This window comes from Centropristis striata, chromosome 14, assembly GCF_030273125.1.
Source record: "Centropristis striata isolate RG_2023a ecotype Rhode Island chromosome 14, C.striata_1.0, whole genome shotgun sequence".
Lineage (NCBI taxonomy): Eukaryota > Metazoa > Chordata > Actinopteri > Perciformes > Serranidae > Centropristis > Centropristis striata.
This window is the reverse complement of record NC_081530.1, coordinates 19,430,429-19,458,254: the sequence shown is the minus strand read 5'-3', so window position 1 is coordinate 19,458,254 and position 27,826 is coordinate 19,430,429. Positions and strand designations below refer to the sequence as shown.

Sequence of the window (27,826 nt, the reverse complement as noted above, 5' to 3'; positions counted from 1 at the left end):
AACCCGTCAGCGTGCAGCTCGCAGGAGTCTCACGGAGGATTTAATTATCTGTCATCTTATCCAAGAGAGGAGCAGCAGATCCTGCAGAGACTCCACCAGCTGCTGCTGCTGCTGCTGTTGCTACACACACAGAGGTACGTTTACATTCAGACGTTTACAAGCAGATACTCACAGCTTTGTGGTGTCAAACAGGAGATGATGAAGGAGTTTAATGCTCTGATTTACACTGAGGCTTCACCAGGTGCATTAATGAAGCATCAGCTACCTTTTTGAATGTATTACCCTCGTTTTTAAAGGTCATTTAACACATGAATGACTTCTAAAAGGTTTGAATAATGCTTAATAAAGATTTTTTAATGCCATTAATGGGAACAACTTTTGGGTTATCAGCAGCAACAGTGGAAAGTAACTAAGTACATTTACTCAAGTGCTGTAATTGAGTACAATTTTGAGGTATTTGTACTTTACTTGAGTATTTCTATCTTAAGTTACTTTATACTCCTAATCGATTTGAAGTCTTAGCTTTGGAAAAAAGTATCTAATTGGTTGTTTTTTTTACTCATATTGCAACTGTGGTTCAGGATATTTTGAGGGGGTCATCTTCACTACTCTCATTTTCATTGAAAACTAAATCAAAAATTATACTTAAGTCAGATTTTGACCAGTATATTGATATTATATGTAATAATATAATGCTCAGGTATTTCCATATGATGCAACTTTATCCTTCTCTGCTTCATGTTGGAGGTAAATGTTGTAGTTTTTACTGCACTACATTTGTCTGACAGCTTTAGTTACTCTGCAGATTCAGATTCAACTAATACATCATGATGTATTATTATAGTTTAAGCCACATAAAGTATATAAAATATCTTAAATCAGCCCCACCTTAATCAGCTGCACAATTAAAGTGCGTGTGTAAAAATGCATCAATAATTTGAATTGAGTAAATTAAGATACATTATTCTGTAATGAGCCATTTTGCATTATTAGTACTCTTACTTCTGGTAATTTATGTTTAAAAACCAATACTTCAATATCTTTATATAAGTGAAAAAATGTGTTATTATACATATGGAGTACTTTTACTAGAGATCTGAGTACTTCTTATACTTCTGGTTGCCAGGTTGGGAAAACTGATTTCAGACTGGTTTGATATTTTCTTGAGCATTTATTAATATTACCAACATGTATCACTATATCACTACCAAATCAAAAGGACAAACACTTGCCACCATGACCTGTGGGTGTTTTCACTACCTGGCAACCCCAAATCTTCTCTTATTAATGACATGATGAATGATTTATGATGTGCTAGCAAAAGATTTATTATCAGCTAGACTTATAAAGGGTGACTCAGTAAAAAAATGCATATTTTAAAGCCAATTTTTGAGCCTTCTCATGAAGTTTGGACCACAAAGGAAATACTTTTAAATGTAATAAAGTATTTTTAAACTGTAGTTTTGGCTACTTTATTACTTCAGTAAAAGTTTTGAGTACTTTTACCATGGCTGGTTGCCAGGTTGTAAAACTCTCTCCACTAGCTTCTTAAAAATCTAAACAAAAATCCATTTATTCATGAGTTAAAAACACCTGCAAACAGAATCTGGAAGCATTTATTAATATTCCCAGCATTTATACCTACATCATTACCAAATAAAAGCACAAACACCTACCACTTGTGGGGCTTTTATAACTAGCAACCCATCATACAGTCCTAAAAAGCTTCAGTTAATGATTTATTATTATAAAAGACAGTATAAAGGCTGACTCAGTAGAAAGTGCTTATTTCCAAGCCAAATATTTGCCCCCCCACATCCAGGATGGACCAGAAAGGATGTTCTTTCTTTAGAGTGAGGAAACAGTGGATGTTATTGGGGGTTGGGGGCCTGAGCGGGGTCCAAAGTGAGTAACTGATACTGTGAATAAGTGCTGCGGGCCTCATTTTTCAAGTATGAGAAAAAGAACAAGGAGACCTTTGAGGAAACAATCCCTTTGCTTTAATGTTGCTTGAATTGGCTTGACTGCACAAAACAAGACAAGGCTTCAAATCTTGATGATAAAAAGCTTAATATGTCATGCAATTTTTCATTTCGGAGACATGTTAACAAGCCATGTTGAGTTAGAGTGATGTCATGTCTCCTTCAGATTACAAATTTTCATTTGGAGACTCAGCCGCCCCCCACACCTCCTCCTCCGGCTCTGCTCATAGTTTCCATCACCGCACGCCGTCCCCATACATACCACCCTCGTGCTCCAATTCATTTGGGTGAAATTAATACATTCACTGAAACAATGCAGCTCTGGTTGTGTGTGGATGTGTGTCGGTGGTGGGGAGGTGCATTATTTAGTTTCACACAGAAAGGAATTCCTGACTTTTGTCTTTTTTTTTAGAAAACAGAGGGCGGAAAGAAAAATGCTTTTCTTGTTTGCATTTTTTTTTCCTTCTTCTTCTTCTCAAACCACAAGATTTTGCCACGTTTTGACCACAGTCACATTCCTCTGGGATTCTTGTGTGGGGCGAATGTGTGTACAATAACTGGAGGCGAGCCAGACACAAAAAGCAACAGTTTTTAAAAAAGGAGAAGATTTTGTTTTTTGATGATCCTAAAAATCAGACAGAGCGTCTCATTGTGAGTCAGTCTCACTCACATCTTTGTCTTTTCCATTTCCCGTTCCTGCTTCACGGCCTTGGAACAGTTTTAAAGAAGAAGTTTGAAGCTTTTGGGAAATGTGTTGATTTGAGGAGATTGTCATCACTCTCATGTCTGTTACAGTAAATGTGAAGCATTAGTTTAGCTTAGCATAAAGACTGGAAACGGGGAAACAGCTAGCCTAGTTCTGTCAGAGTCGGTTAAGAGGCGAGACGGTTCACTGACCTCTAAAGTTTTGTATCTGTGTCACGTGGGTTTTGTCACTGCCACGCCTCTTCAGGAGACTCGTGTCAGGTCTGACTCTATTGTTTCCAATGGGAGAAATGAAAGTGAGCACAGATTATTTTTTTGTCCCATAGTTACCAAAGTAAATATTGGACCCATTTTTCACAAGCCACATGTCATCTGAACATTCTGACACAAAATTGCATTTTTCTAATGGACTAATCAGGAGAAAATTTACCTTGTTTAAAACTTTTCTCTGTCTCAGCAACTTACTCTTACAAGATCTGGCAACATAGATAGTGTTAGCGTTGCCTAAAATCTTGAGAGAACAGATATCAAAATAGAAATAGTTTTAAAACTGTTTACGAATGTCCTTGAAAACTAATTTTATTGATGCTAAATGTGATTGTCAGTTGTGTTAGCAGAAGAAAATATCAATAAATTGGTCTTGATGATCAATATACTTTTAAATGAGGGGCGGGAGAGATGACCACGCCCACGTGGGAGACAGGAAGTGTCTACGATTTCATTACATTAGCAAAGCTCGTAATGCACCACGCCTTTCTATCCAGTATCTTTGCCTGAATTGGAGTCAGAATGTTTTCCTTTTTCTAGCTTTGCATTATAAAACAACAGTTCTTAAAGGATAAACTGTTATGTAGTTTATTCTACTCTCATTGAGGTGGACTTGATAATCGAGACATACTTTTGGAAAAAAGCCTTTTTCACAGAAGACCTTATGATGTCACTGAATTAAATTTAGCTGCTTTGGTTTTAAGGTCGTGGTGCTTCAAGGCTACATGGACACAGAAACAATGACCCACCATTTACTTTGGCAATGGCTAGAACAGAGTTATTGGTAATGTCGTTTGTACTTTTTGGAGATTCTGCCTTTATTTGAAAAGTGACAGGAAATGAAGGGAAATAAAAGTAACCATAGGGCATTAGATTAGTGGAAGTTGGTCAATTTTATGTCTTATATTTTAAAATCTGTACAAAATCTAAATTGTTAAAAGGCATTTTGTTTAAGGGATGGATCATTTTTATTGTCCAGAAAAATTTCCGAGAAGGAGCATGCACTGTATGAAGTGGAAGCTAAAGGAGACTGAAAGAAAAATGTCTTGCCATAGTCCAAAAAAACACAAAATTTTACTGTTTAAAAAGTTCCATCGCGCTAGATATAAAGTCCAAAAACATTAGGGTTTCTCCTCTAGGGAACACTATTCTGCGTATAAAATTTAATATCAATACATCCAAAAGTTGTTAAGATATTTCAGTCTGGACCAAAGTGGAGGACCGACCAACAGACTGGCATCCAGAGTACAAGTGGTGCCTAAAAATATCTGTGAAACGTCTACATTTCTGTGCGAATGACGAAAGAATAAAAGTAGAAATGCAGATTAAAAGACTGTAATCAAGTGCGGTCACGAAGGCTCTTAAAATGAAGTACCTTTAGTGAGGTTACTTTGGCAGCGCCGTTGTTGCACTTGGATTAGACTTGCAGGCGAACGCTGACCGATGCAAATAAACAGTTGGCCTGATCTTTAAATACTGGCGACTAGAATCCAAAACAAGCACACAAGTAAACATATTTTCCCATCAGCTGCCAGCTGGCATCGACAGTTGATGTCCAGGGTGTTAATGGTAACAGATGTTTGTTTTCTAAGGGGCCGGTTCTGCTGTTGAGGCAGAGGGCTGGTTCAGAGTGAAATGACTGACAAGAAATGGCAAAAAATACTGAACATCATTTTTACACCTGCAAGAAATACAGAAAGACAATTCTGGCAAAAGACATGCAGAGTTTAAATAAAGACATTTGTTCCAAACTGAAGTGGAAACTGTCCTCGAGACAAATGTGTGATCTTTCCTTTGACTCAAGACATGAGATCTTGTTTTGTTTAATCGGAACAAAAACAGAAATGAGAGTTGAGGCGATGTGGAAAGTCACAGCTCCTGACTGCTGTTTACCCAGAACTAATTTCAGCATGTGACAGGACAAATTGTTGTTTGTTACTTGTTGCCAGGTGTTAGACGTCTGATAGCCGTATACCTATTGTATCGTATAGTGGTCTATGTATAGACTATACATAGTAGTCTATATATATAACCGTGTAATAGACGTCTAATTGACGCATAGGTATAGATGTCTACAAATAGATGGCTAATTGACTGTTCGCAACAGACATCTAATAGCTGTCGACCTATTAGATGTCTATGTATGGACGTCTACATGCATGTAAAAGACGTCCTGGTACGTCTAGGAAGTATATGTATAGACATCTACGCATGTCTGATAGTAGTCTAATAGAAGTCTACGTATTGATGTCTGTTAGATGTCTAGGTAAAGACGTCTACATAAGTCTAAAATAAGTCTCATAGCAGTCTACAATAGACGTCTATGTATGTCTAAAAGAAGTCTATGTATAGACATCTTATAGACGTCTACTTATGTCTAAAAGAAGTCTTATAGAAGTCTACGTATAAACGTCTACATACATCTAAAAGAAGTCTACATATAGACCTCTACCTATATCTAAAAGAAGCCTAACAGAAGTCTACCTGTAGACGTCTATGTATGTCTAAAATAAATCTATTACAAGTCTACGTATAGACGTCTAAATACGTCTAAAAAAGTCTAATAGAAGTCTACGTATAGACGTTATGTACATTAAAAGAAGTCTAAAAGCAGTCCGTGGCCTAGACGTTAGGAATCGGGCTTGTAAATGGAGAGTCGCTGGTTCGAATCCCGGTACTGACAGGTCTAGGACAGAAGTGCCCTTGAGCAAGGCACCTAACCCCCCTGCACAGCGCCCCGGGCGCAGTAATGTGCTGCCCACTGCTCCTTGCATGGTGTGTTCACTTGTGTGTAAAAAAGGATGGGTTGAATGCAGAGGTTGAATTTCCCCATTGTGGGATTAATAAAGTAATCCCACAATAGACGTTTATGTACGTCTAATACACGTCTACTTAAAGATGTCAACATATAGCCATCCACATATAGACATCTAATTACTATCTTCGTATAGACATCTTATAGCTGACTATACATAGTGTACATGTAGACTTTATTAGCCATATTTATAGTCTATAGGTAGACATCTAACAGTCTTTTATGTACTGTATCTAATAGCTGTCTATATATAGATAGCAAGTCATTTAGTTTCGGTTTTTCTTTCGAAAAATTTCCAATGAAATTATTTGGGATATTATAGAGCCATAATTTAAAAAATGTAGATGTCATTTTGAGTTAAAACTACACAGTACTGAAAAATAAATCAGAGAATAGTTCTAAAAGTAGTTGTTTTTCCTGTCCCGTAGCTCAGTAATCCTTTGTGCGACCCCCATCCCAACGGCCTTCTGCATCCGGACACTGTGTGATTTTGCACGGTGGTGACTTGTTTACTTGTTGTCTCACTGACATTTGTTTGTCAGTTGTGTGGAGGTGAAACAGCAGCTGCAGCCCACATTGTTTCACTGAATAAACAATCAGCCAGCTGGAGACTCATAAAACAAAACCAGGCACATATTCTGTCTTTAAAGTTGCTTTATTCCCTGATTTTATAGGCTTAATAATAGCTTAATATGTCTCATTAATATCCAGTGATACTGAGTTTATTATGGTCTTAATAAAACAGAACAGATACCTCTGAAAACATTAAACAAATCAAATTAGAGGGAAGTTAGCTGACTGAAAAAAAATTAACCTATATTTCATAATCAAATGACCAGAATCATTTTACAGTTCTGCCAACACTGTACATATACACTGTGACAAATATTTTAAAAACATATTTTAAAAACCTCAGAAATATTTCTACATGTCTAAACAATTATCAAAATAGTTAATGTCAATCAATGCATAGATAAATCACTTCAGGTCTATATGTATATTTATGTTTTGTGTAAAAAAAAAAAAAGCAATTTATAAGGTAACTAGTAACTAAAGCTGCCAAAGAAATGTAGTTAAGTAATAGTAGAACATTTCCCAGCTGAGGAAAATACTCAAATAAAAGTCCTTCAACATTTAGAGTGAGAAACAAATGTTCTGAACAGTTAATTAATGACATGGTCAAATAAAATGAAGCACAGCCTCACTGTTTAACACTATTAAACAGTTTTCTGGCACTAATTTGACCTTATAAGGAGAAGATTTCTCATGTTCAAGCAACCAAAAAAATGTTAAACATCTGCCTGCTCAGTATCTCAGAATATCTTCATTGTTTACAACAGCAAGAAGCAGCAATTCATCCCGAGGAGATCTTTAATCAGTGACAGCAAAATGCACATTGTGTGTGTTCATGTTGATTTGTGCGCTGAAATTAGCCTTGTGATCTGCAGGAAGCCGCACCACATTGAGCGTCTTTGTACCGCGGATGAAAGAGAGTGCAGTCATCTGACGGCCATAAGAGACCAGCCTTGTATTTCTTTTTTTTCTGTATCAGTTTATAGCTGAAACCATGCGGGTGTCACTTTCCCTCCCCGCCCCTGCAGGGCTCCTCTGTTGTTGGCCTTTTCCTCCCAGTATTGTGCTGCTGTCAATATTCTCATTCACCTCCACAAGTCCAGGTTATGCAACCAGGGGAGTCGCACAATATGACGCCTGTTCTGAGCTTCAGGGGCCGTTAAAGCGCCCTAATCCATTTCAGGGGGAATAAACAGTAAAAGTGGGGTGGAAATTTAAAAGCCAACTTTGTTACGCACTTTCCTGTTCTAAACTGAAAGCAGCCACAGTTTGGGTTTTATTTAATGAGTGTTACAGCAGAAGAGAAAGCAGTGATTGTACGTTAAAAAAAGCAGAACTAAGAGTCTGCTGCCACGCTAAGTTGCACTTATCGTTTACGAGCAGCTGAGTGGGAAAAAGTGTTTGTCTGTTTCAGAAATTTGTGACAATGTGTTGAGAAATCCGACTTTGTGAAGAAAACTCATTAGGACACATCATCTGGAGCCCATCAAAGTGGTTTGGATATTTCAGTCTGGACTTGTCTGGCAACCTACTTTGTTGGTTGTTTTAACTGCCCAAACAGTCTCAGGTCTGTAGTTACTGTTAAGTTAAAGTGGAAAAAACAGCGGATTTGAATGTTACCAGATGATTAACCGGCCGTTATCAGATTGTTATTAGCCCATAAATATGGGTCAGTATGGGCCTGATGCGCCTGCTAGTAAGCCTTTACCAGGGTAATCGATGATCCATTAATGGTTGTTAAGAATTTGGTCAATTGTGAGGAGTTTTTAATCAATCTGTGTATTTTTTTTAATTTTAATTTTATCTCTGACTGCGTATCAGTACTCACTGAACTGAAACACGGCCGAGCGTTCAGTTCTGCGGCCATACGTGAATAAGCCAATGAGCTGAGAATTAAGTTGGATAAAGCTACAGTTTGCAAACTGAAAGTTGCAATAACAATCATAAAACACACAGAGTATTCATTTGAGCAAAACTAACTTACTGTATCAAACCTTGCTAGCATGAATTACTAGGTTTAATTTGATCCCAAACAAATTTAAATATGCGATAAGATTACCGTGAAAACTAACCTCATGCCTCTTCTGGGGCTAAAACATTAAACATTGAACTCCTTGACATTATCTTTACAGTTTCACCTCAGTTGATTTAGTTTTACGATTGACAGGATCAAGTCTCTTTTCATCCATTCAAAATAAAAGCGTCTTTTATCAAAACAGGCTTTTGCAGTAGCAGCACTGTATAATAATAATAATATATACTGTATATATATCTTTTATTTTGCCCATGTATGTATGCAGAGATTAATTGATTAATCGATTGTTAACGTTAGAGATAATCGAGTTGGCAGGTTTCTCCCAAATGCCCATCCGTAGAAATTATGAATCACACCAAGGTGAAATTGACTTTAAGGAGTGTGAAAGTAAATGGGGTAGCAAAGGAAACTGAGCATAAAGCGTGAAAAGTCGCTCTTTGGGCAGATGGGAGGGATGGCAGTTGAGTCAAACAAACCCAGAACTTTCACCCAGGAGACAGGCATTTATGTCCAATGATAAGAAAGAAGTCAACGATGTTATTAGAACAAACATTGCTTCTAGACACATTAACATATGTCTTACCTGTAGAATCTATATCTGTAGAAGCTGTTACATTGAAATTAAAATACCTTGTTTCAAATGTTATCACACGATTGAATGGGCGTTTATAGGCAGTTATTACCCAATAAGTATCAGCCACTAAGTGCCTATCTGCCTGCTGGTAAGCCAGAAGGTTGCTATCAGTCCAGTTGAATTGGAAGCTATACTAAAGTGTGCTGTTTAGCTGTAGCCTCTATCGGCTGTTGTAATTTTGAACCATGGCAAATGCGAAACAGAGTACAAATCATGAAAAGTTGCCTTAGGGTGGGTTAGCGTGGAGGTGGATGAGTAAAATATTCCCAGGACTTTCACCCAGGAGACCGGCGTTTCTGTCCCATGTAAAAAAAAAGTTGTTGACAATGTTATTTGAAGTAAAGTCACTTGACGCAAAAACATGAAGCACGCCTGTGCTTCATGTTTTTGCGTGACCAACATATGGCACTCCCGACTCTCACATCCTCCTTGTAACAACGGCATTTACGTGCAATTATTTTGCTTTTTAAACTGTCTTTTGTAATACCTTACCAGGATGTTTTATCCCATGTTGAGAAGCAGTTTTATTGCAATAAAATGTCAGCCTTTTAACTAAACGTAACTGGTTTGTTTTTAGCGAGCAACAGTTAATTGGGTTGATAACAATCTTCTCAACCTGCTAGCGGGTGGAGCAGGCCCCTACTCGCCCATTCCTCTGGGCTGATAACGGCTGATAACACCCATTCAATCGCTGTAATGACGTTTGAAACAGGTTCACCCACCCCATGAGTCTTTTGTGAGAAACAAAAGTTGAAAAAAGTTGTGCGTTTGTAGGACATACTGGTGAAATTAAAAAGTGTCCTGGGAGATGTTGTGTTTGTTTGTAGTTAAGAATCAAACCACTTGTCTCTGAAACAAAAGGACACAGTCTTATGCAATCAAAATAATGTGAAACAGATGTAGAAAACAGCGATCAATAATAAATGCAAAAAGTCTCTTAAACTAACAGAAGTGAGTAAAGGGAATGTTTTCCTCCCAAAAAAGGCTATGTGAGGCTGTTTTATAATGCATGAATTAGTATTTTGCGGCTCTGACAGATTTAACACTTACCTGCATATTTTGTTCCACTGGATTTTATTACGTGTGACAGCGGTTTTCATCATGGAATAATCTGGTTTGTAAACCTCAGACATGAAGTCTAAATTCCTCCACTGGGGGAAAAATAAACACTAACACCCAGCAGCAGCAGCTCTCACGACTTAGTGAAAGTTTCTGGCTCTGGTTGTAAGAAACTGTCCAGGTTGCTGCAGAGTGAAACAACAGCAGTGAGCCATGAAGGGACATGAGACAGCAGGCCTGATCCTGGGAGACAGTTGCCATTTGGCCGCCACTACAAAGTGCTCGGAGCCAAGAGACTCCTGTAAATCTCTCAGAGGGACAGACAGTGTCCCGGGAGAGGAATCCAACATGTTCACTCATCAAGGTGAATTGTGGGTTTAAATAGTTTCAGCAGCCGTGCTACTAGAGAGAGCGACTACTTAGACAGGATGGACGACTGTTTGGTTTACCGTCTCGTGTGTCGAGGAGGAGAACAGGGGCGACAAGTATTGTTGGCTGTGATCCAAAAGGACACCTGTAGAGTGAAGTGAACGCCTCCTGAACAAGACATGTGAGTCACTGTCTCACACTATTAATGTCAGACACTTAACAGATTCCTGACAGATGTTTATCTGCAGTCAGGTGTGACCTTAAAGCGAGACGTATGGAAGCAAGAAAAAAGGGGTATTAATAGTTTACGATGAAGGAAAGAACTGCTGCACTACAGGTGATCTTTAGAGGGGGAGACTGAAGGAATGCTTACTAACTTTTAACCCCTTAGTGATCTGACAGCTGACTTCTAGTTTCATATTATGCCAGTATCTTCACTGTAGACTGCTGCAGCCTCTATAAGACAGAGACTTTACATCTGCTGGGAGTTGAATAGGCTAAAATGCGTGCATATAGTAAAGAAATACAAAATTATTAAAAGCAAATTAGGCACTCCGTCTTCAGGTGTAATGTCAAAGAAATTATTTCATTCATAAAATAAGTGATTTGACATTTTGGGAAATTTGCTTATTTGCTTTCTTGCTGAGAGAAAGTCAAGATAAAATACACTTGTGGCTCTGTCCAAAGTTTAAAAAAAATCCACCTCCCAACACGGAACTCTAAATCAGGCCAATCAATACATTTTATCTACATTACATTACATTACATGTCATTTAGCTGACGCTTTTGTCCAAAGCGACTTACAATAAGTGCATTCAACCTGATGGTACTAGACATAGACCATAGGAATCAAGTAAGTACATAACTTTAAGAGCTAACTGTCATTGCTACAGGAGTGCTAAAGAAGAAAAGAAGAAGAGAAAAAAGGAAGCACATTTTTTTTTTCTTTAAATATATATATATATATATATATATATATATATATATATATATATATATATATATATATATATGGGTGACCATGACTTAACCGAGGTATTGTTGGAAGAGATAGGTCTTGAGTCTAGTTTCTTTAATCTGTAAAAGTGACTCTTATTGACTCCCTGCTGTGATCTATTGCTTTTACATCAGTAATTTCTCTGATGGACACTGTTCAGCTTTTCACCGCGAGATAATGCTATTTTGCATATGCTGACCTAAAAACATTTATAAGTTTTAACCAGATTGAGTGGGAAACAAATTTGTATGTAGGAAATGTGTAAAAGTGACTCTTAACAGAAATGTAGAAAGAACATTAGTGATACTGAACTTATTGCCCACAGGCCACAATTGGCCTGCAACATGGTGCTAGGTTGACTGTAAATAAGATGCCAGCATGCATTAAAAAAGCCTCAAAATAAAACTTTTTAATAAAAATAAAGGTGCCAAGGTCTTGAACAGAGGTCCGGGCTAGTTGTCATACAAGCCAAGGTGTCAATCCTTGTGCCAAGTTAATTTAGTTAATAATTAAAGGTAATAAGTCAGTTTATTTGATAGGAGAGATTTTTAAAGAAAGATAAGTTATCGACCTTTAAATGTTTTGTTCATTTTATCCGCTTAATGTTTGTTTATTCATTGTCTCCTCCAGCAAATGTCTGCAGGACAAAGCAAATTGAATATCCCTGGATTACATATAAACTGTAACATGTGGAAAGAAGATTTTGGCAGATAATTATGGTATAATTCATCTAAATTTTCCCTGAAATAAACCTTTTCCCCATCATTTTGGAGCTGAAAATGTTGGTACTGATTCTACACGGTCACTCATAAAGTTGGAATAAAATATGTTTTTAACTCTTTCCGTGAAATGAGTGTAACAATGTGATTTATTCTTGACAGATAAAGTGTATATCTTCTCAAAACGTTATTAATCAATCTCTTCCAAACATATCACAATAAAAATGAAACCACAATTAACAGAGGATTGTGCCTGAAAACAGAATTATTCCAACTTTATGGGTGACTGTGCATCAATATACATAGATACATACATTCCCATCACTCTCCTTATTGCTCTGATAGCTGCTGTAACCATACAGAAACTAGGAGCCTCTAAATGGTTTACCAGTGTGCTGAGTTAATTGCTTCAATCATTTGATTGAAATATTTTTTGTATTAACAGGGATTTTATGAAATTGCACAGATTTTTGACACATATTGGCACATATCAAAAAGATAAATGCACTTTTAAGACAGGGACACTGGTTTAAAACTAGGAAAATGTATTTTTAATTTCATGGGGACTTTAATGTCATTTTATCAGTCTTATGTTTGTTTGTTTATTGGCCCCTGGAGCCTGGTCATTTTACAAAAGTGTCCCCTTGGGTAAAGTTAGTTGAGTTTCCCTGGAATAACCACACGGGATATACCATAGTAAAATAAATAAGATAAAAGGCAGTTTTTCTGGACTCTGTGTAGAGCTTTCAGGCTATCAAAACTAAGCTCATGCTCAAGCTTCTCACTCAAATGTTTCCACAGAAGGAGTTTTTATTCCTATTTCATAGCCGACTGTAAAGTCATAATGCACGGTCCTATAGGAAGCATAAAATATTGGTTTTCCGCAATGATGGAATTTAACTGGATGCTGTTGTGGAGAACTTAGTGACAGACAAACAGCTGGAGACCACAGAATGTGTTTGCAGATGTTGCGGCTCAGGAAGAGAAACATAAAACTGAATACTGGGAAGACTATGTCCGGAAGGAAAACCATTGTTCTATCACTGCATTCATCGTGGACACAGACGGACGAGAATAGAAACCCGAAGCTCTTTAGACATTTTAGGAGGGAAGTTGGGCCGATCGAGACAGCAATCTGACAGAAAACAGACATAGGATGTGATGTTTTCTCTCAGTTTTTGGTCGTCCTCGTTGTTTTGTTGACCCGGCTCGATGCCCTGTGAGAGGAAGCGGCGTTGTTATCTGCAGGGAGGGATGCACGAGGGACGTCCTCAGTGTTGTGCTAACATGGCATGGGGAGTAGAAAAGTCTCCGAGCTGTGGAGGAGAGGGGGTCTCTGCTTCTGGCATCGGCTTAAAGACGTGACTGAGAGCAGACTGTGTTTATCCTTTTTATGTTTATCTGAAATTGCTGCATCATTGGTTATAAGAAACAAAATGTTTGATAGCAGATGGACATGAGGAATGTAAACTGCACTGTCACCGTGACTCCTTTTAGCAGAACAGATACTTGAAGCATGGCACCTTTAAATGTGTGCAGCAGGAAACATTCATCAAGATTTTAGCACGTTTGCAGTGTTCTGCCACTAGGGGTCTCTCTATCAAAACAATAAAAAAATTAATCGCTGCAGGTTTTTATAGAGACGAATTTTCCACTGAGGTCACCTTCTCTTCAGAACAAATTGACCAGCTAGTTTAAACTGGTAAAATCAGAGAATAAAGCAGTTTCACATTAAAAAACAATGTTTCTCCGATGCTGTTTGGCACATCAGCAGAAGGGCTGGTATCCAAATTATCCATAGAAGTCTCCTCCTCTCGAAAAAACAATGAACGCTGTGATTTAATCCGGTAGAAACACTGCTCTGCTCTGACAACTTAAGAGCCAAACATTGACGACCAAAATCTTTCATCTCGTTAAAATATATAGTTAAAAATGTGGCTTAAAACTGGTTAAAAAGTCAATTTATGATAACTACAGTGCTGACACAAAGTGGATATGATGCCATTGACAGGCGGTAGAGATGTATGTGCCTTTGATTAAAATTAAAGATTTCTCTGTTTGAAAGTTGTTGAAAACATTTGGGATGACGTAAGCGCAAATCAACACAATATATGACATGGTTCTAGTTGTTTTTAGATATTTTCATGAAGAAATGTTAACTAATCTGCTTTAAATTCTTACCGGCTTCATAAAAAAACAAGAGAAATTTGTGTTTCTGAGAAAAAAAGTGGCCTTCATTAGTTTTCACTGAGCTCTGGGTCGTCTCATCGTTTAGACCGAGCCGGTGACGTCTTCCAGGAGCAGAAGGAGAGCGGGGGGGTCTCGGCTCATTCCTCGATCTCTCCCAAAGCCGCACGGTTACTCAGCTGCACTATGTTGAACCCACCTCCTCTTTTCTGACATTATAAAAACACGTCGAAGCTACTCTGTGACCAAAATAGGGAGAGAAAAAAATATAAACAATTACTGTTTCCAAGTGAAATATTTAAGTGTCTGCCTTTGTACATGTTCCAGACGTTGTGATCCTGAACATGAACATATACCCAAACTCCACAGACCTTATCCATAATCTTTATCCACACTGTATATATTCTCTCTGAGCCGGGCCTGTCCTGTCTTAACTGTTCCACAGGAGGGTATTTTAACCTCCCACACTTCATTTCCTCGCTCATTTCCCTTCGCTGCTGCAGAACACGGGGTCACATACCCTGCTAATGCCTCATAATAATGGCGGGATGATGTTATTGTCAGTGTGCCCAGCCGTATTTCCACCTGTCCTTCCTCTGCTCCGCAAGCTCTCCATCAAGTCATTTATTTAAAAGAGGCTTTTTCTCAAAGTAAACTGACTCTTGGGACGCATCCTCTTGTTTTTAAGAGCATTAATGAGCTAAAAATTCACTATTTATGCAGTATCTTTAAGGTCAATATGATGACAAACACATGCTCGGATTTATTTTTGGGGGATCAACCCCATTTCCCCAGTTTGTTTAGTGTCATGCACTCAAGCAAGCAAGACATTAAAAGCTCTGTAATGAGACAAATTGAGATTTAGAACACACTTAATCCCTTTAAAAGACTTTTGTGAGAAACAAAAGTCCAGTTAACAGCTGGGGTGAGTCTAGCTTTTGGAGAAAATTTGGCTGAAATTGAAATGTGTCCTGTGAGATACTGTATTTTTTGTAATTAAGAGTAAAACCACTTGTTTCTGAAGCAAAAAGGCCCTGTCTTAAACAATTAGGAAGTAATATCTGTTTAAATTCTTTGCATAATGATTCAGGAAATAGTACTTTGGGAGAAGACTAGGAAAGGTTCACAGCAGTCATAGAATAAATTACATTGTCAAGATAAAAGAAGAGCTAAAGTTGCAGCAATTAAACATTACGAGGTAATTATTTTGTTACTAATAACAAGAGAAAGTTCTGCGGTTGAGAAAAAGTTTTGGACAGAAGGAATAAACTTGATAAACGTGTGGTATTTCCCTTTAAACGCAGGCCAAACAAAGATGAAAAAGCCCTCCAGAGAGCCTTTGAAATAGAGAACGCTGCTTCAGTTCAGCTCCCAACAATTAATATTGTTTAGTTGTTCTTTAGCTCAATGCCAAACCGCCGCAGGGGGTTTCGTACAAGAATAAAGAGGGAGGGCGGGGCAGACATTATAAGCTTTCACTTATTACTGAGTAATGATGAAACAGGAGAGGTGGTTATATCATTACAAATGACAATAAATCAACTGAGTTAAAGTGTTCACTGAGCCATTGCTCTGACCACAGGAAATGCTTTCTGAATGCAGAACATTTTCTTAAACAATATTTAACTTCTAACTGCAGTATGATGTCTTATGGTGAACCATCTGCATTTTTTGTATGTTAAAGATTAATCTAAATAAGATTCACTACTTTTTTAAAGTCACTTATAACCTCCTTCTCCTCTCAGACTTTGGTCATCTTAACGTTTTCATCCTCCTCAACCCCACTGCTGCTTGTGACACCATCAAACACACCGTTATTTCTCAAAATAAGACAGAACTTTACTTAACCAGAGGGAAATTGTTGGTAAAAAGGAGGAACAGGTGCAAAAACAAAAACAAAACAATAAACGGATATGCCGAAACATACACCTCCTCCACCATCATTTCTTTGTCGCGAGGCGTCCCCCAGGGTTCAATGCTCGCTCTTCTCCTGTTCTTTGCCCGACATGCTAGGGGTGGATGATATGTTGTTATATGTATATTTTTGTGTATATTTGTGCAGGTGGGTACAGCAAGAGCTAAATTAAATCACAAACTGCTGAGAAATGAATGCATGTAGTCATACCTATTTTCCTTATTAGAGAAAAAGAATACAACTGTCAAACTTTGAAATTCAAGTTTCTGTCTTTCACCGAACTAAGATTAGCTTAATTGTTAACTGTTAACCTATTAACTCACCATAAAACACACTTAAAACTCTACAGAAAACAAAATAATTTCACCAAAACCCTCTCCATTAGTCTTTCCACTGTTCCAACAATCACAAACTCTGGCTTGTTAAAAAATAAAGCCCAAATTCACAGAGTTAGATGTGAAAATATGCTGCTTCTACAGCTGTTTATCCCCACTCTCTCTCTCTCTGCTCACTGCGTAGCGACTCTCACTAGATTGTTAGAGACTGACTATTAAATTAGAAAAATAAAATGACAAAACTTCACTGCTACACTGATGATGTCCTGCTCTACATCCCCATTATATGCAAGACAACTTTCTCAAACTAAACTATGATTAATTAGATTATCACTGGTCCCCTCAGTTTCCAATTGCACCAATGCAAATCAACCGAAACAGCCTTTTCCCCATCAAACAGCTTCACTCTGTCTATTCCTCAAACTTTGATTGATGCTTCATCACATCCAGACTCAACTGCTGCAGTAGTACTTTTTTTAGTACATCATCAAAAGTCCTAAAAAAACTCCAGTTAATCCAAATTCTCTATTTTCAATACTCACTTTTTACAGCTGCTTTAAATGTTTGGTTTAATATTTTGTATTAAAAGTTTTATTTGCAATCTAGGATCTTTTTAACCTGTCATATAAAGCATCTTTGGATGATCTAAAATGTATTTTTCACTCCCATTTTTGTCTCTCCTGTTGGTCGTTATTTCTCAGCTGTACATCCAAAAACTGTCTCCCTCCCTTCTTCCTGCTTGCTCTCTCCATCTTCCTAATCTCACTCCTCCTCCTCCTCCTCCTCCTCCTCCTCCTTCCTGTGCTGTCTTCTGGCTGATAGCGAATGCTAAACTGTGCCTGTGATTTCTCTCTGCCAGGAGAAAGACATCATGAGTGACCGATTCAACTGCAAGAACTGCGACGAGTCCCTGTGCGGACGCAAATACATCCAGGTGGAGGAGCAGCCGCACTGCATCCCCTGCTACGACCGCCTGCACGCCAACACCTGCCAGGAGTGTAAAGAGATCATTGGACACAATGCCAAGGTGAGATACCTGGACAGGGGCGGGAAGTTGCTAATATATTTGTGCTGTCATTTCAGAGGGAAATGTTTTTACACTATATTTATCTGAAAGCTAGAGTAAGATTAAAAATAAGAAACTTTTTTTTTTTTTTTTTTTTTTTTAAGATATTTTTTTGGCCATTTTTCAAGGCTTTATTGATAGTGAGACAGATAGAAAGGGGGTGACAGAAGGGAGGACATGCGGCAAAGGGAGCTCTGGCCGGATTCGAACCCGGCTCCGCCGCAGCGAGGACTGTAGCCTCTGCACATGGGGCGCCTGTGTAACCCACTACACAACTAAATTTGTTTTTCTTTTTTTATTCTTTTTTTTAGTGTGCTTTCAAGCCAAAAAACAAACCTGGTCAATGGTCAATGGTAATATAAAAATAAATAAATAAAATATTCTACAGCGATTCTATAAAGCTGTGGTAGTTTGTTCAAGGCACTAAGTCATATTTCTTTTAGTGTAGACATAATAGTGTTCAAGAGATGGTTGTTCTACTTTTTGGAAAATATTATCCGAGCCTTGAGTCGTATGTGTGAGCTTTTCTAACCCTCATCATAATTTTATTAATTAATTGATGAATAATTTGATCTATCAAACCCTAATGAAAAAGACAGAGGTAACGTCTTTGAATTGGATTATTATATTATTTCGACAAACCAACAATCCAAACCCCAAATATAAAATTAGTTGCTAATTATAAATATGATGTATTGCTTTATTTAACACCTCCAAAATATATGCAAACTAACCACAATATTAGAATCATGCTTTTATGTTAAGAAAAACACACTTATTAGAATGATAAATATGGATATATTGAGATTACAGAGGGCCATTCAGCCTTCATAATGAGTACTTTTGATACTTTAAGTGCATTTAAATAATAGCAACACTTTCAATGCAGGAGTCACAGTAGAGTATTTTTACATTGTATTATTGCAACTATTATTCATATATAAGTAAGTAAGAAACTAATGGAAATTAAAACACCATAAAATGGATGTAAAATGAGAGAAAATAATGATCTATGGCAATGATCTGAGTACTTCTTCTACATTTTGATCATTTTTTAGGTGCTTTTTTCAAGCCAGCTGTAGTTCCTGGAACTACTCTCTCTTTCCAGAACACTAAATTGTCTGTAATCTCCTTTAAAGCCTTAGTTAGTGAAAATTAAAAACACTGTTCTGAAGGAAACACCCGAAGACGCCATGAGACCGTCGGTGTCCTGTGAGTTATGGACTCCCTGTGAGGGATCGGCAGTAAATTTCACTCCTGCTTGCTTTGGCCGTCCCTCCTCTGCACAAGACATAACAACATCCATCTTTCATCCCTCATCCCTCGTCTGTCTGCTTTAGTTGTTTCTTCTGCTGTGAAACTCCACGCCTCAAAAATAAGTTTTTCACCCTCCGTTCAATGGAGCCATTTATCACTGAGCTCGGCTGAACTGCAGATGAACTGGAACACAAGCAGCTGTTAGAAGGGGAAAAAAATCACAAAGTGGGTTATTCTGATTTTTTTAAAGAAAATAATGAGGAAGAAAGAAGGAAAACTTCTCTCATGCTTCTGGTAACTCCTCTTCTGTTTGGAGGACAGCGGGGGGTCGTGGAGAGAAGGAAAGTTTGTTGGCAAATATCCAAAAAACACAGTCCTGTGGTTGACCATGACCTCTGACCTCCAAGCAGATGGGAGGCAGTAAATAGAGAATCTACCCGTGAGGAACAATAACACATCAAGTGTTTTTATTAACTTATAGTTTGAATTGCTTTGGTTCTCAATTTAAGGATCTTTCTTTTCTTTTAAAAATATTATTAAATATTTATATATTTAAATATTTAAAAATATGTATTTGTATCAATCATTTCATTTTAATTTTAATTTTAATTAAATTTTAATAAAATTTCTATTTTCTTTTGTTTTTCTTTTCTTTTCTTTTTATTTAAATTTTATATATTTAATACTTTTATATTTTTAATATTTATTTATTTGGAGCAATGTATTACAACAATGATTATTAAAGATGTTTTAAAATTAGTTAAATACAGAAGGATAAAGCAACAGAAGTGTTTGGCCATCAGATGAAAGACTTGACTAGACATTAGAAATTAGATGTAATTACTTTTTTGTTGCCTTTTTAAACTTTTGGAGGGTTTGTAAGCTTACATATTATTTATTTATTTATTTATTTATTTATTGACTTACTGATATTTATTTAAATTTAATTTTAATTTTAATTTATTTTTGGTTATTTATTAATTCATTTATATTCGTTGTATTATAATTATTATTATTTTTATCATTATTATATTTTTATATATATATATATATATTTTTTTTTATTATATATTTCTTTTTTTTTTACTCTCCTCTTCCTCCAGGAGCTCTTCTACGAGGACAGACATTACCACGCTCACTGTTTCCGCTGTTTCCGCTGCGACCGCTCTCTGGCGGACGAGCCCTTCACCAGCCAGGAGGATGCGTTGGTGTGCAGCGACTGCTACTGCAACGAGTATTCCTCCAAGTGCGTGTCCTGCGACAAGATAGTCATGCCAGGTACGATGACATAAACACAGCACAAAGTTCACAAACCTCCTTTGGGACGGCTTGTTGAGTAATCGCTCAAAAAGTCAGAGAGTTCACACCCTGTCTGTGCCGGGATAAAGAGGCTAATGAGTTTTTGTTATCCGGGGTGTGACAACTTAGATGTGACAGGATGATTGCTTCCTTGCTCTGCTGAAAATATCTCCCAGCAGGGTTTTTTCTCTCTGTGACGACACGAGTGCAGCATCGGCGGTGTCAGATGACTGAAAATTACCCGGGGCCTTGTGGGTAGTGTGGGATATCATAACTCACCAGTTCTTTTCTGAACTCAACAGTCATTTTCTTCAGTTTCTGCTCGGGCCTGGAATGCTTTTAAAAAAAGCTGCTGCTCTCTTAAAAGTGCAGCCAAGTTCAAGTCCAAAACGCCGTCATGCTTTCGGGCTGCCTTTCAGGTCCCAAAAGTCGTAAAACAAGGCCAGTGATTAAAGGAACTCACAGGCATGACCGGCTCCTAACTTTTATAATCCTCTGCAGTGGAGCATGCATGGGAGTGGATAAACAGCCTCTTTTGAGATGATTAAAACTGTAAAAATAAATAAAAAGCAGTGTTCGGATGCTTTGCTTTGTGCCCTGTCAGATTGTTTAGATGCAGGATAAGTTGAAATAATTGTAAAGTGCAGGAGGGCTGTGTAAAACAGGTTTAGCCGTCACACTGAATCATCACTTTTGGTCTTTAGTGTGTGATCAGATTTCATTCCAGCTCACAGATCATAGTGACACGAGGGTTTGTAAATGTCAAGGGGAGGATATCAACAAACAATCGTCTCAGTTTCCATCCTCATCTGCTCCCTTTCTTCTCCTCTCTCTGTGACAGGATCGAGGATGTTGGAGTACGGCGGCTCCACGTGGCACGAGGACTGTTTTTTGTGTCAAGGCTGTGAGAAGCCGATCGGCGCCGAGGCCTTCATCCCGGACAACAACAACTACTACTGTGTGCCGTGCTACGAGGGCAGAGTCGCTCCTCAGTGCAGCCACTGCAACAAGGTGAAACAGGATCTCAAATAATGTTTCAAAGGTGGATAAAATCCATCCATCACAACTGAATAAAGCACTAAATGTGACATCTTCAATGTCTTGTTTATGCAACCATCAGTCCAAAACGAAATACTTTATCTTCTCTAATCAATACTCACTGAAATATAGATGTCCATCTCTTTGGAACAACTTACTTCCATCACTACAATCAGTGTTCAAAGACTGATTGTAAATTACTTTAATTATCACAAATTATTATAATAATGAAGTCATCTTTTTCGCAACTAAATTAACTTGTTGTTAAAGGTTATCATCTATATTTATTTTTTTGGTCTTTTTTCCATTCTTTGGTCTTTTATTTGTGCATTTACAGGTGGCAGAAAAACTGAAATAAAAGAAAAGAAATGGGTCAGAAAAGTGTCAAGAAGCCATAACCTAATACAGTGGAGCCTTGTTAAAATATATATTTATCTAACACCATAAATAAATAGAAAAATACTCATAAATAATACAAAATGAAGATGAATGGAAAATGGATGGAGCATTGCATTAAAGGTCAGCTAAGAATAATCATAAAAGTAAATTTAAATGCTTGAATGCAGGAGGAGAAAACAAGCAACAGAGAAAATGTGACTTACTTTCCCAAATGAAAAAACAATCAGAGACTTCACATCAGTATCAGCTTTGTATTAAAATGATGCCACGAATCACTAAATAAGAAGTGTCTTAAATTGTCACATTTTACTAACAGAGTTGTGTGTTTGTGTGCTTCAGGCTCTGACTAAAGGAGGGGTGACCTACAAGGACGAGGTGTGGCACAAAGAGTGTTTTCTCTGCACGGGCTGTAAAGCTCCGCTGGCCGGCCAACCCTTCACCTCGCAGGGGGAGAGTCCGTACTGCGTCAAGTGCTTCAGCAGCCTGTACGCCAAAAAGTGCGCCGGCTGCAACACGGCCATCACAGGTCAGTGCAGAGAACAGGACCGCCAAGTTGTCAGTTTCTTTGTGTGAATCCTGTCCGTCTCGACTATCTGCTATCAATAAAATGTCAAAACAATTACCCTGTAGGCAACAAGGTGAGTCAGGTGTTAAATTCTTTGATCTGATCTCTGTAATTTGCATTAAGCCTCTTTTTGTTTTGTGTAGTTTCGTCCTATTGTGCAGAGAGATTACTTCACAATAAAAGCTGCATCGTGTTTTGCTTTGTGAGCTTTTATTGTGAATAAGAATCAGTACAAAATGTTCAGTGTTTGTTAGCAGAGTGAACAGTAAACAGGCTGATATCAGTGAGAAACATATTCGTTATTATCATGTTTTATATGCTACAATGTTTACTGAGAATCCTGCATATATAGTGTGGCGGACGCAGCCACTAACAATGAAAACAACTATGTCCTGTAGAGAGGTATTATTCAGCATTTTTCCATGAACAGGTTTGAACTATTCATCATAAAAGACGTATTGAAAATGCTTCATGTGATATCTTACAAAATATGACTGAATAAGAAATACAATGTTCTGTTGCATGATTTGTTAAGTTCAGGCAACAAAACTACATAGTTAAGGTTTATAAAGAGAACAGGGTTTGAGTTAAAATACTACTGGAGGCAATAATGAGTATGTAACGACAGAAGTTATATTTACAGGTTAACTAACACGGATTTCGTCATAACTGCTATGGCCACTGGAGGCCGCAGGGGATCAATGAAGGCTGCATGTCCTTTTACACAATTACGTCTGTTATCTAGAAATAAGCATGCATTACTTTTCATGGTTATAGCTACAAACAGTGGAAGAGAACAGCCTGAGTTATTACAACATGTAAAGACATTGAATGGCTGATAAGGTGGTGACCTTCAAAAGCACCAAAAACTTTGATTTTGTGAACTTTAAACCTGTTATAACTAATTTTTGTCTACTTTCGAGCAGCAAAAACGAGTTGTGAATGTTGACATTACCTTTTAAGTGTTTATTTACACACCCAGCACTTACTGGGCAACATGATTGTTGATTTAGAGTAATTTTATGTCCAATAGTTGAATATTAACTCTCTTTGAGCTCTGTTTTTGGTCTCCTCCACCTGCTGAAGGAAATAACCGCCTCTTTAGCTGCTAAATGCTGCAATGTGTTCACCAGATAGTTGCTAACTGTGCCTGCCTGTTGTTTTCTGCAGAGCAGGTAATGCACAGTGGATATTTAGATACAATTTTGATCATAAATAGTACCAAAAACTTAGATTTCATGAACTTTAAACCTGTAATAAATTATTTGTTGATGTTAACCTTACTTGTTGTGAGTGTTTAACTTGTCACCAGCTAGTTAGTCACAGGTCTGTCTGCTGTGTGTTGCAGAGGGGGTAATGTAAAGTGAGTTTTTAGAGGTTTTTCGCTAAAAACTGCTGCCTCGTGCAACTGGAAATGATGATTAGAGTGAACCAAAACAGTAAAGTTGTGGGCCAGACAGCTAAACAAAGAGATAAAACTCACTATAATGCTCTAAAGAGGCTTAAAAGACAATGAACAACTGATAACAACCCCCAGATTTAACCAGGATTGTCTATTTTTGTCAAACCAGAAGTTGATGTTATCATCGAATAAGAATTCTACATATGGTAGCTTTAGGGGAATACAGGGGAACAAAAACAGGACCACTATCGTTATATCACCTCTTTCTATTACTGGCAAAGAAACAAAACATTCCAGAGTTAAATAAAAACTTTAATTAGATGCTTTTGTGCACAGCTGTGAAGTGGAATACCATCAGGTTGACAGAGCTGGCAGTGCTTTCTTATTGTTTCTGCCAGCCGCTGATGTTATCTTGAATTAATTTATGTTATTTCCGCAGTGCTGCAAGGCTTTTATTAAATTTCCCATCCCTTGTAAAACATTCCTTCATTAGTTGCTCGTGTGTTGCATTTGTGTCTCTCAGGGTTCGGAGATGGCAAGTACGTTTCTTTCGAGGAGCGGCAGTGGCACCAGCCATGCTTCAAGTGTTCACGCTGCTCCGTGTCACTGGTGGGCTCCGGCTTCTTCCCCGACCGCGACCAGATCCTGTGTACAGACTGCAACAACGACGAGTGACCACCGATAAAACACACCTGCAGCAAATATCAAACTCACCTGGCACCAGCAGAAGAAGAAGAAGAAAAGAAAAACCCTCAGCTTTGCACATGAACACTGCAATATTACTCTTTCACTCACAGTGTAAAGCTGAAACGAAGCTCAGTATTTACAACTCAAACCCCTCGTCTGCCTTCAGCACGGTGAAATATTTGTATAAACTCTGCAGAATTATCCTGTGATGTATGTGTATGACTTTGTTTTTCTTTATTCTATATGTTTTGCACATCAGAGACTAAATAAAATATACAAAACATATATGTAAACCTCTAACTTAAACTGTTTATCACTTTGATTCATGACTGCTAGATGGAACCAAAATTTTATGACCTTTGCTTTTCAAACATATTTCTACTTTTTAAAGAATATTAAGATTTATAAAATGTCTTCTTCTCCCATTACTTGCTATTTGTATTAGCTGATAATGAAATGTTGGAAAAAATTAAATACATTTTTTGTTTAATTTTCAGCTTTAAGCAAACTTTACTTGCGTACATGCAATAATAATAATAATAATAAAAATGTTCCAAAACAGAAGAGTGGTGTATAAATCAATTATTCAATCATCAATTTGTTTCTATGAACATGCACAATATTGCTTATTTTTTTCTACAATTCACTCAGACACTGTGATGAAAAACATGCAAAAGCTACTTCTGTATTTTAAATAACAGCTTCAAAATCTTTTTGATGCTACACTGACTTGAAATAAGAAGAATTGAAGTCTTGGATTAGACCTTGAAGTTTGTGCTCCCTTATTTGTATATTTATTCATTATATATTTATTATATATATGTTATAATCTATTTAATTCTCCTGAAATCTGGAAAAAAAACTGGAAATCAAATCCTAAAACTGGCAAATGTATTAAGTTAATACCTGTATGAGTCAGTTTCAGCCAAGAAAGAAAATTATTTTAATTAAAAATCATACTTATTCTAACTTGATTAGACATTCTTAGTCAAAATAATAAGGTTGTATCTTAATTTTCTTGGTCGCCCGCTAACTGTACGTCCATATTTACAACGTTGGTGTTCCACTCTAAACCTGTAGAGGCGCCAAAATGGCAAAAGTAACAATTCATGCATAATGTTGCTTTAAATGATGGTCTATGTACACAGAAGTGTTGAAAGTCAAATCTTCACTAAGAAACAACTCAAGGAAGGAGCTGAAATTGAATAGGTAAAAAAAAAACACAAACTCTTCACAACCTTTTTATTTTAAAAAAAAGGAGATGAAGCTGAAAAAATAAGGGAGAAGGTTCCTATAAAAGCTTCCAAAAGCTTTCCAAAGCTGGCTTTCTGTGGGTCATCCCATGCAGACTTTCCCTCGCTGTTACATACATAATCTGCATAAATATTTACAGTTCAGAACCTCTGTACTGATCCGCTCTGATTGTGTTTATATGGAGGCTGTGCCAGGCTAGTGTCAGGGAGCAGAAAACCAGCTGACAGGATCATGTAGGTTCAGGACGGACTGGTTGAATTTTTACATAATGGTGATGTTATTTTTATTTCAATGGCCTCAATGTAAACTGAAATATGTTTTACCTACTTTTTATAGCCTTTTAAGTGCCCTGAAATTATTTTAATTAGACATAAAATAACAAGCATTCTTGTTGGAAGCAGCAGTTAAATAATGAAAAATATTAAGTCTGAAAAGAATTTTTTTACTTTGAAAACTGTATTTTTTCAAGCATTCTTTTATTGGTTTTAGCTTTAAGGAAGACAAATAGGTTGTACAATAAATTATTGGAGTAATTACTTATTTACCTCACCTGATTATAAAATAAATTAGCACATAAAAATGTATCCAAAGAAAAAAAAAAAATGTGTGTGTGTGTGTGTGTGTGTGTGTGTGTGTGTGTGTGTGTGTGTGTGTGTGTGTGTGTGTGTGTGTGTGTGTTTGTAATAAACAAAAAAATTATACATTTGATTAAAAAGTTTAAAAAAAGAACAGTATATACTTTAACAAACTTTTACAAAACTACTAAACATGTTACCAAATAAATGAATAGTTGACTAGATATCCAGGCAGTGAAGTGCTATTTATTTGTGCTTTTTAGTCCAAATAATCCATACAGGCCTCACCCAAAAGGTTATGCACCCTGCATTCCAATGTAATTTAATAAGGGTCCCATATTTAGTAAAATATTAAAGGTTTGTCCTTGAGCTATGATACCATGTAACCACTGTGAGAGCTTGGGATGTTTGTGAGTTGTAAAATGCAACTGGAAAACCTTGCATATATGATATTTTGATCATTGAGAGGAAACTTAATCTGCTGCACTGATGTAATCTGCATTAAAAAAAGTCCTCCCAAAGTAGATTTTGAGTTAAAACTACTGAGTCAAATTCTAAACATATATGTAGACAGAGAAAAAAGTAAAATATATGTGATTTTAAATGAGTGTAGTCAGGCCTGACAGGTGCTAATGTAAATATATGGGCACTCTCCTCACTGCAGGCGCCTGGTACTCGCTCATAAACTGAGAAATGTAGCTGTCGGGAACTGATATATACATTCCTGTTACTTCCTGCGTTTGATCATCTTTTATGACTCGGTGCAAAAGTGTTGACTTGCTGCAACAAGCATGCTCTTTATACGTATCCCGTTAAAATCTAATCACAAGATCAACTCCAGATGAAAAATAAAAAGCGCCATGTGGTGCTGTGATTTGTTTGAGCTGTTCCCATGACTCTTCCTGAAATATGTTTGACCTTGTTTGTGGGGATGTAGGAGAACGAGTCTTGTTTGGTCCCAGGAGGAGGAGGAGGAGGAGGAAGGATGGGGTTGAATCTCCTCAGTGAATATTTAAGATTTCACGTCATCCCGCTCGGTGGCCGGGGACTCAGACTCAGCTGGATCCTGCTGGTGGAGGCTGTTAAAGTAATTAGACGACATGGCTCTGACTGACTGACCACAGAAGAAGAAAAGGGGGGCTACGCCTCGCTTACAGCTCCTACAGTATTTCCTCTGTGTGTTTCTTTAATGTCCTGAGATGACTGTGTGTGTGTAGCATCAACAGGAATTCACTCAGTAGAGTCTCTGCTCCTGCAGGATTTATGTTGTTGTAACTTTTGAACGATAAGGAGCATTTTAAAAGAGGGTCAGTTAAGCTTAATTGCCATATTGGAAAAAAAAAACGTAATATTTGTACTTGATCATCTCCTGTCTTCGACGGCGTATTAGGGCCAAGTATGAAAAAAAATTGAGAAAAAACGTTGCACATTTATGAGATTCAAGTGGCAAATCTGATTTGTAACAGAGTGAGTCATCTCGGTACGAACGAATGAAATGTGGTGATGTAGTTCCTTGAAAAACAAAGCCTATTTTTCGTACTTTTTTTCCTCATAAATCAGCTACTTTTTTCTTGTAGATTTGCCACTTTTAATCTTGTAAATATGCAACTTTTCCTCACAGATTTGCCACTTTTAATCCCATAAATCTGCGTCTATTTACTTGCAAATTAGACACTTTTAATCTCGTAAATC

General features: G+C 37.3%; 1 protein-coding gene across 1 annotated transcript; it reads left to right on the top strand.

The window, feature by feature from the left end:
* Window positions 1-17: 17 nt before the first annotated feature.
* Window positions 18-24,869, top strand: fhl3b (four and a half LIM domains 3b). The gene is made up of 6 exons (XM_059350784.1): window positions 18-134; window positions 17,452-17,619; window positions 20,019-20,193; window positions 21,056-21,225; window positions 21,991-22,177; window positions 24,142-24,869. The coding sequence occupies exons 2-6, from the start codon at window positions 17,464-17,466 to the stop codon at window positions 24,291-24,293; spliced, it is 840 nt and encodes a 279-aa protein (XP_059206767.1). The 5' UTR covers window positions 18-134; window positions 17,452-17,463; the 3' UTR covers window positions 24,294-24,869.
* Window positions 24,870-27,826: the final 2,957 nt, after the last annotated feature.

Coding starts and splice junctions, on each gene's coding strand:
- fhl3b (XM_059350784.1), top strand. CDS start 17,464: ATGAGTGACCGATTCAACTGCAAGAACTGCGACGAGTCCCTGTGCGGA. Junction 21,226..21,990: donor AGTGCAGCCACTGCAACAAG/GTGAAACAGGAT, acceptor TGTGTGCTTCAG/GCTCTGACTAAAGGAGGGGT. Junction 22,178..24,141: donor CTGCAACACGGCCATCACAG/GTCAGTGCAGAG, acceptor TGTGTCTCTCAG/GGTTCGGAGATGGCAAGTAC.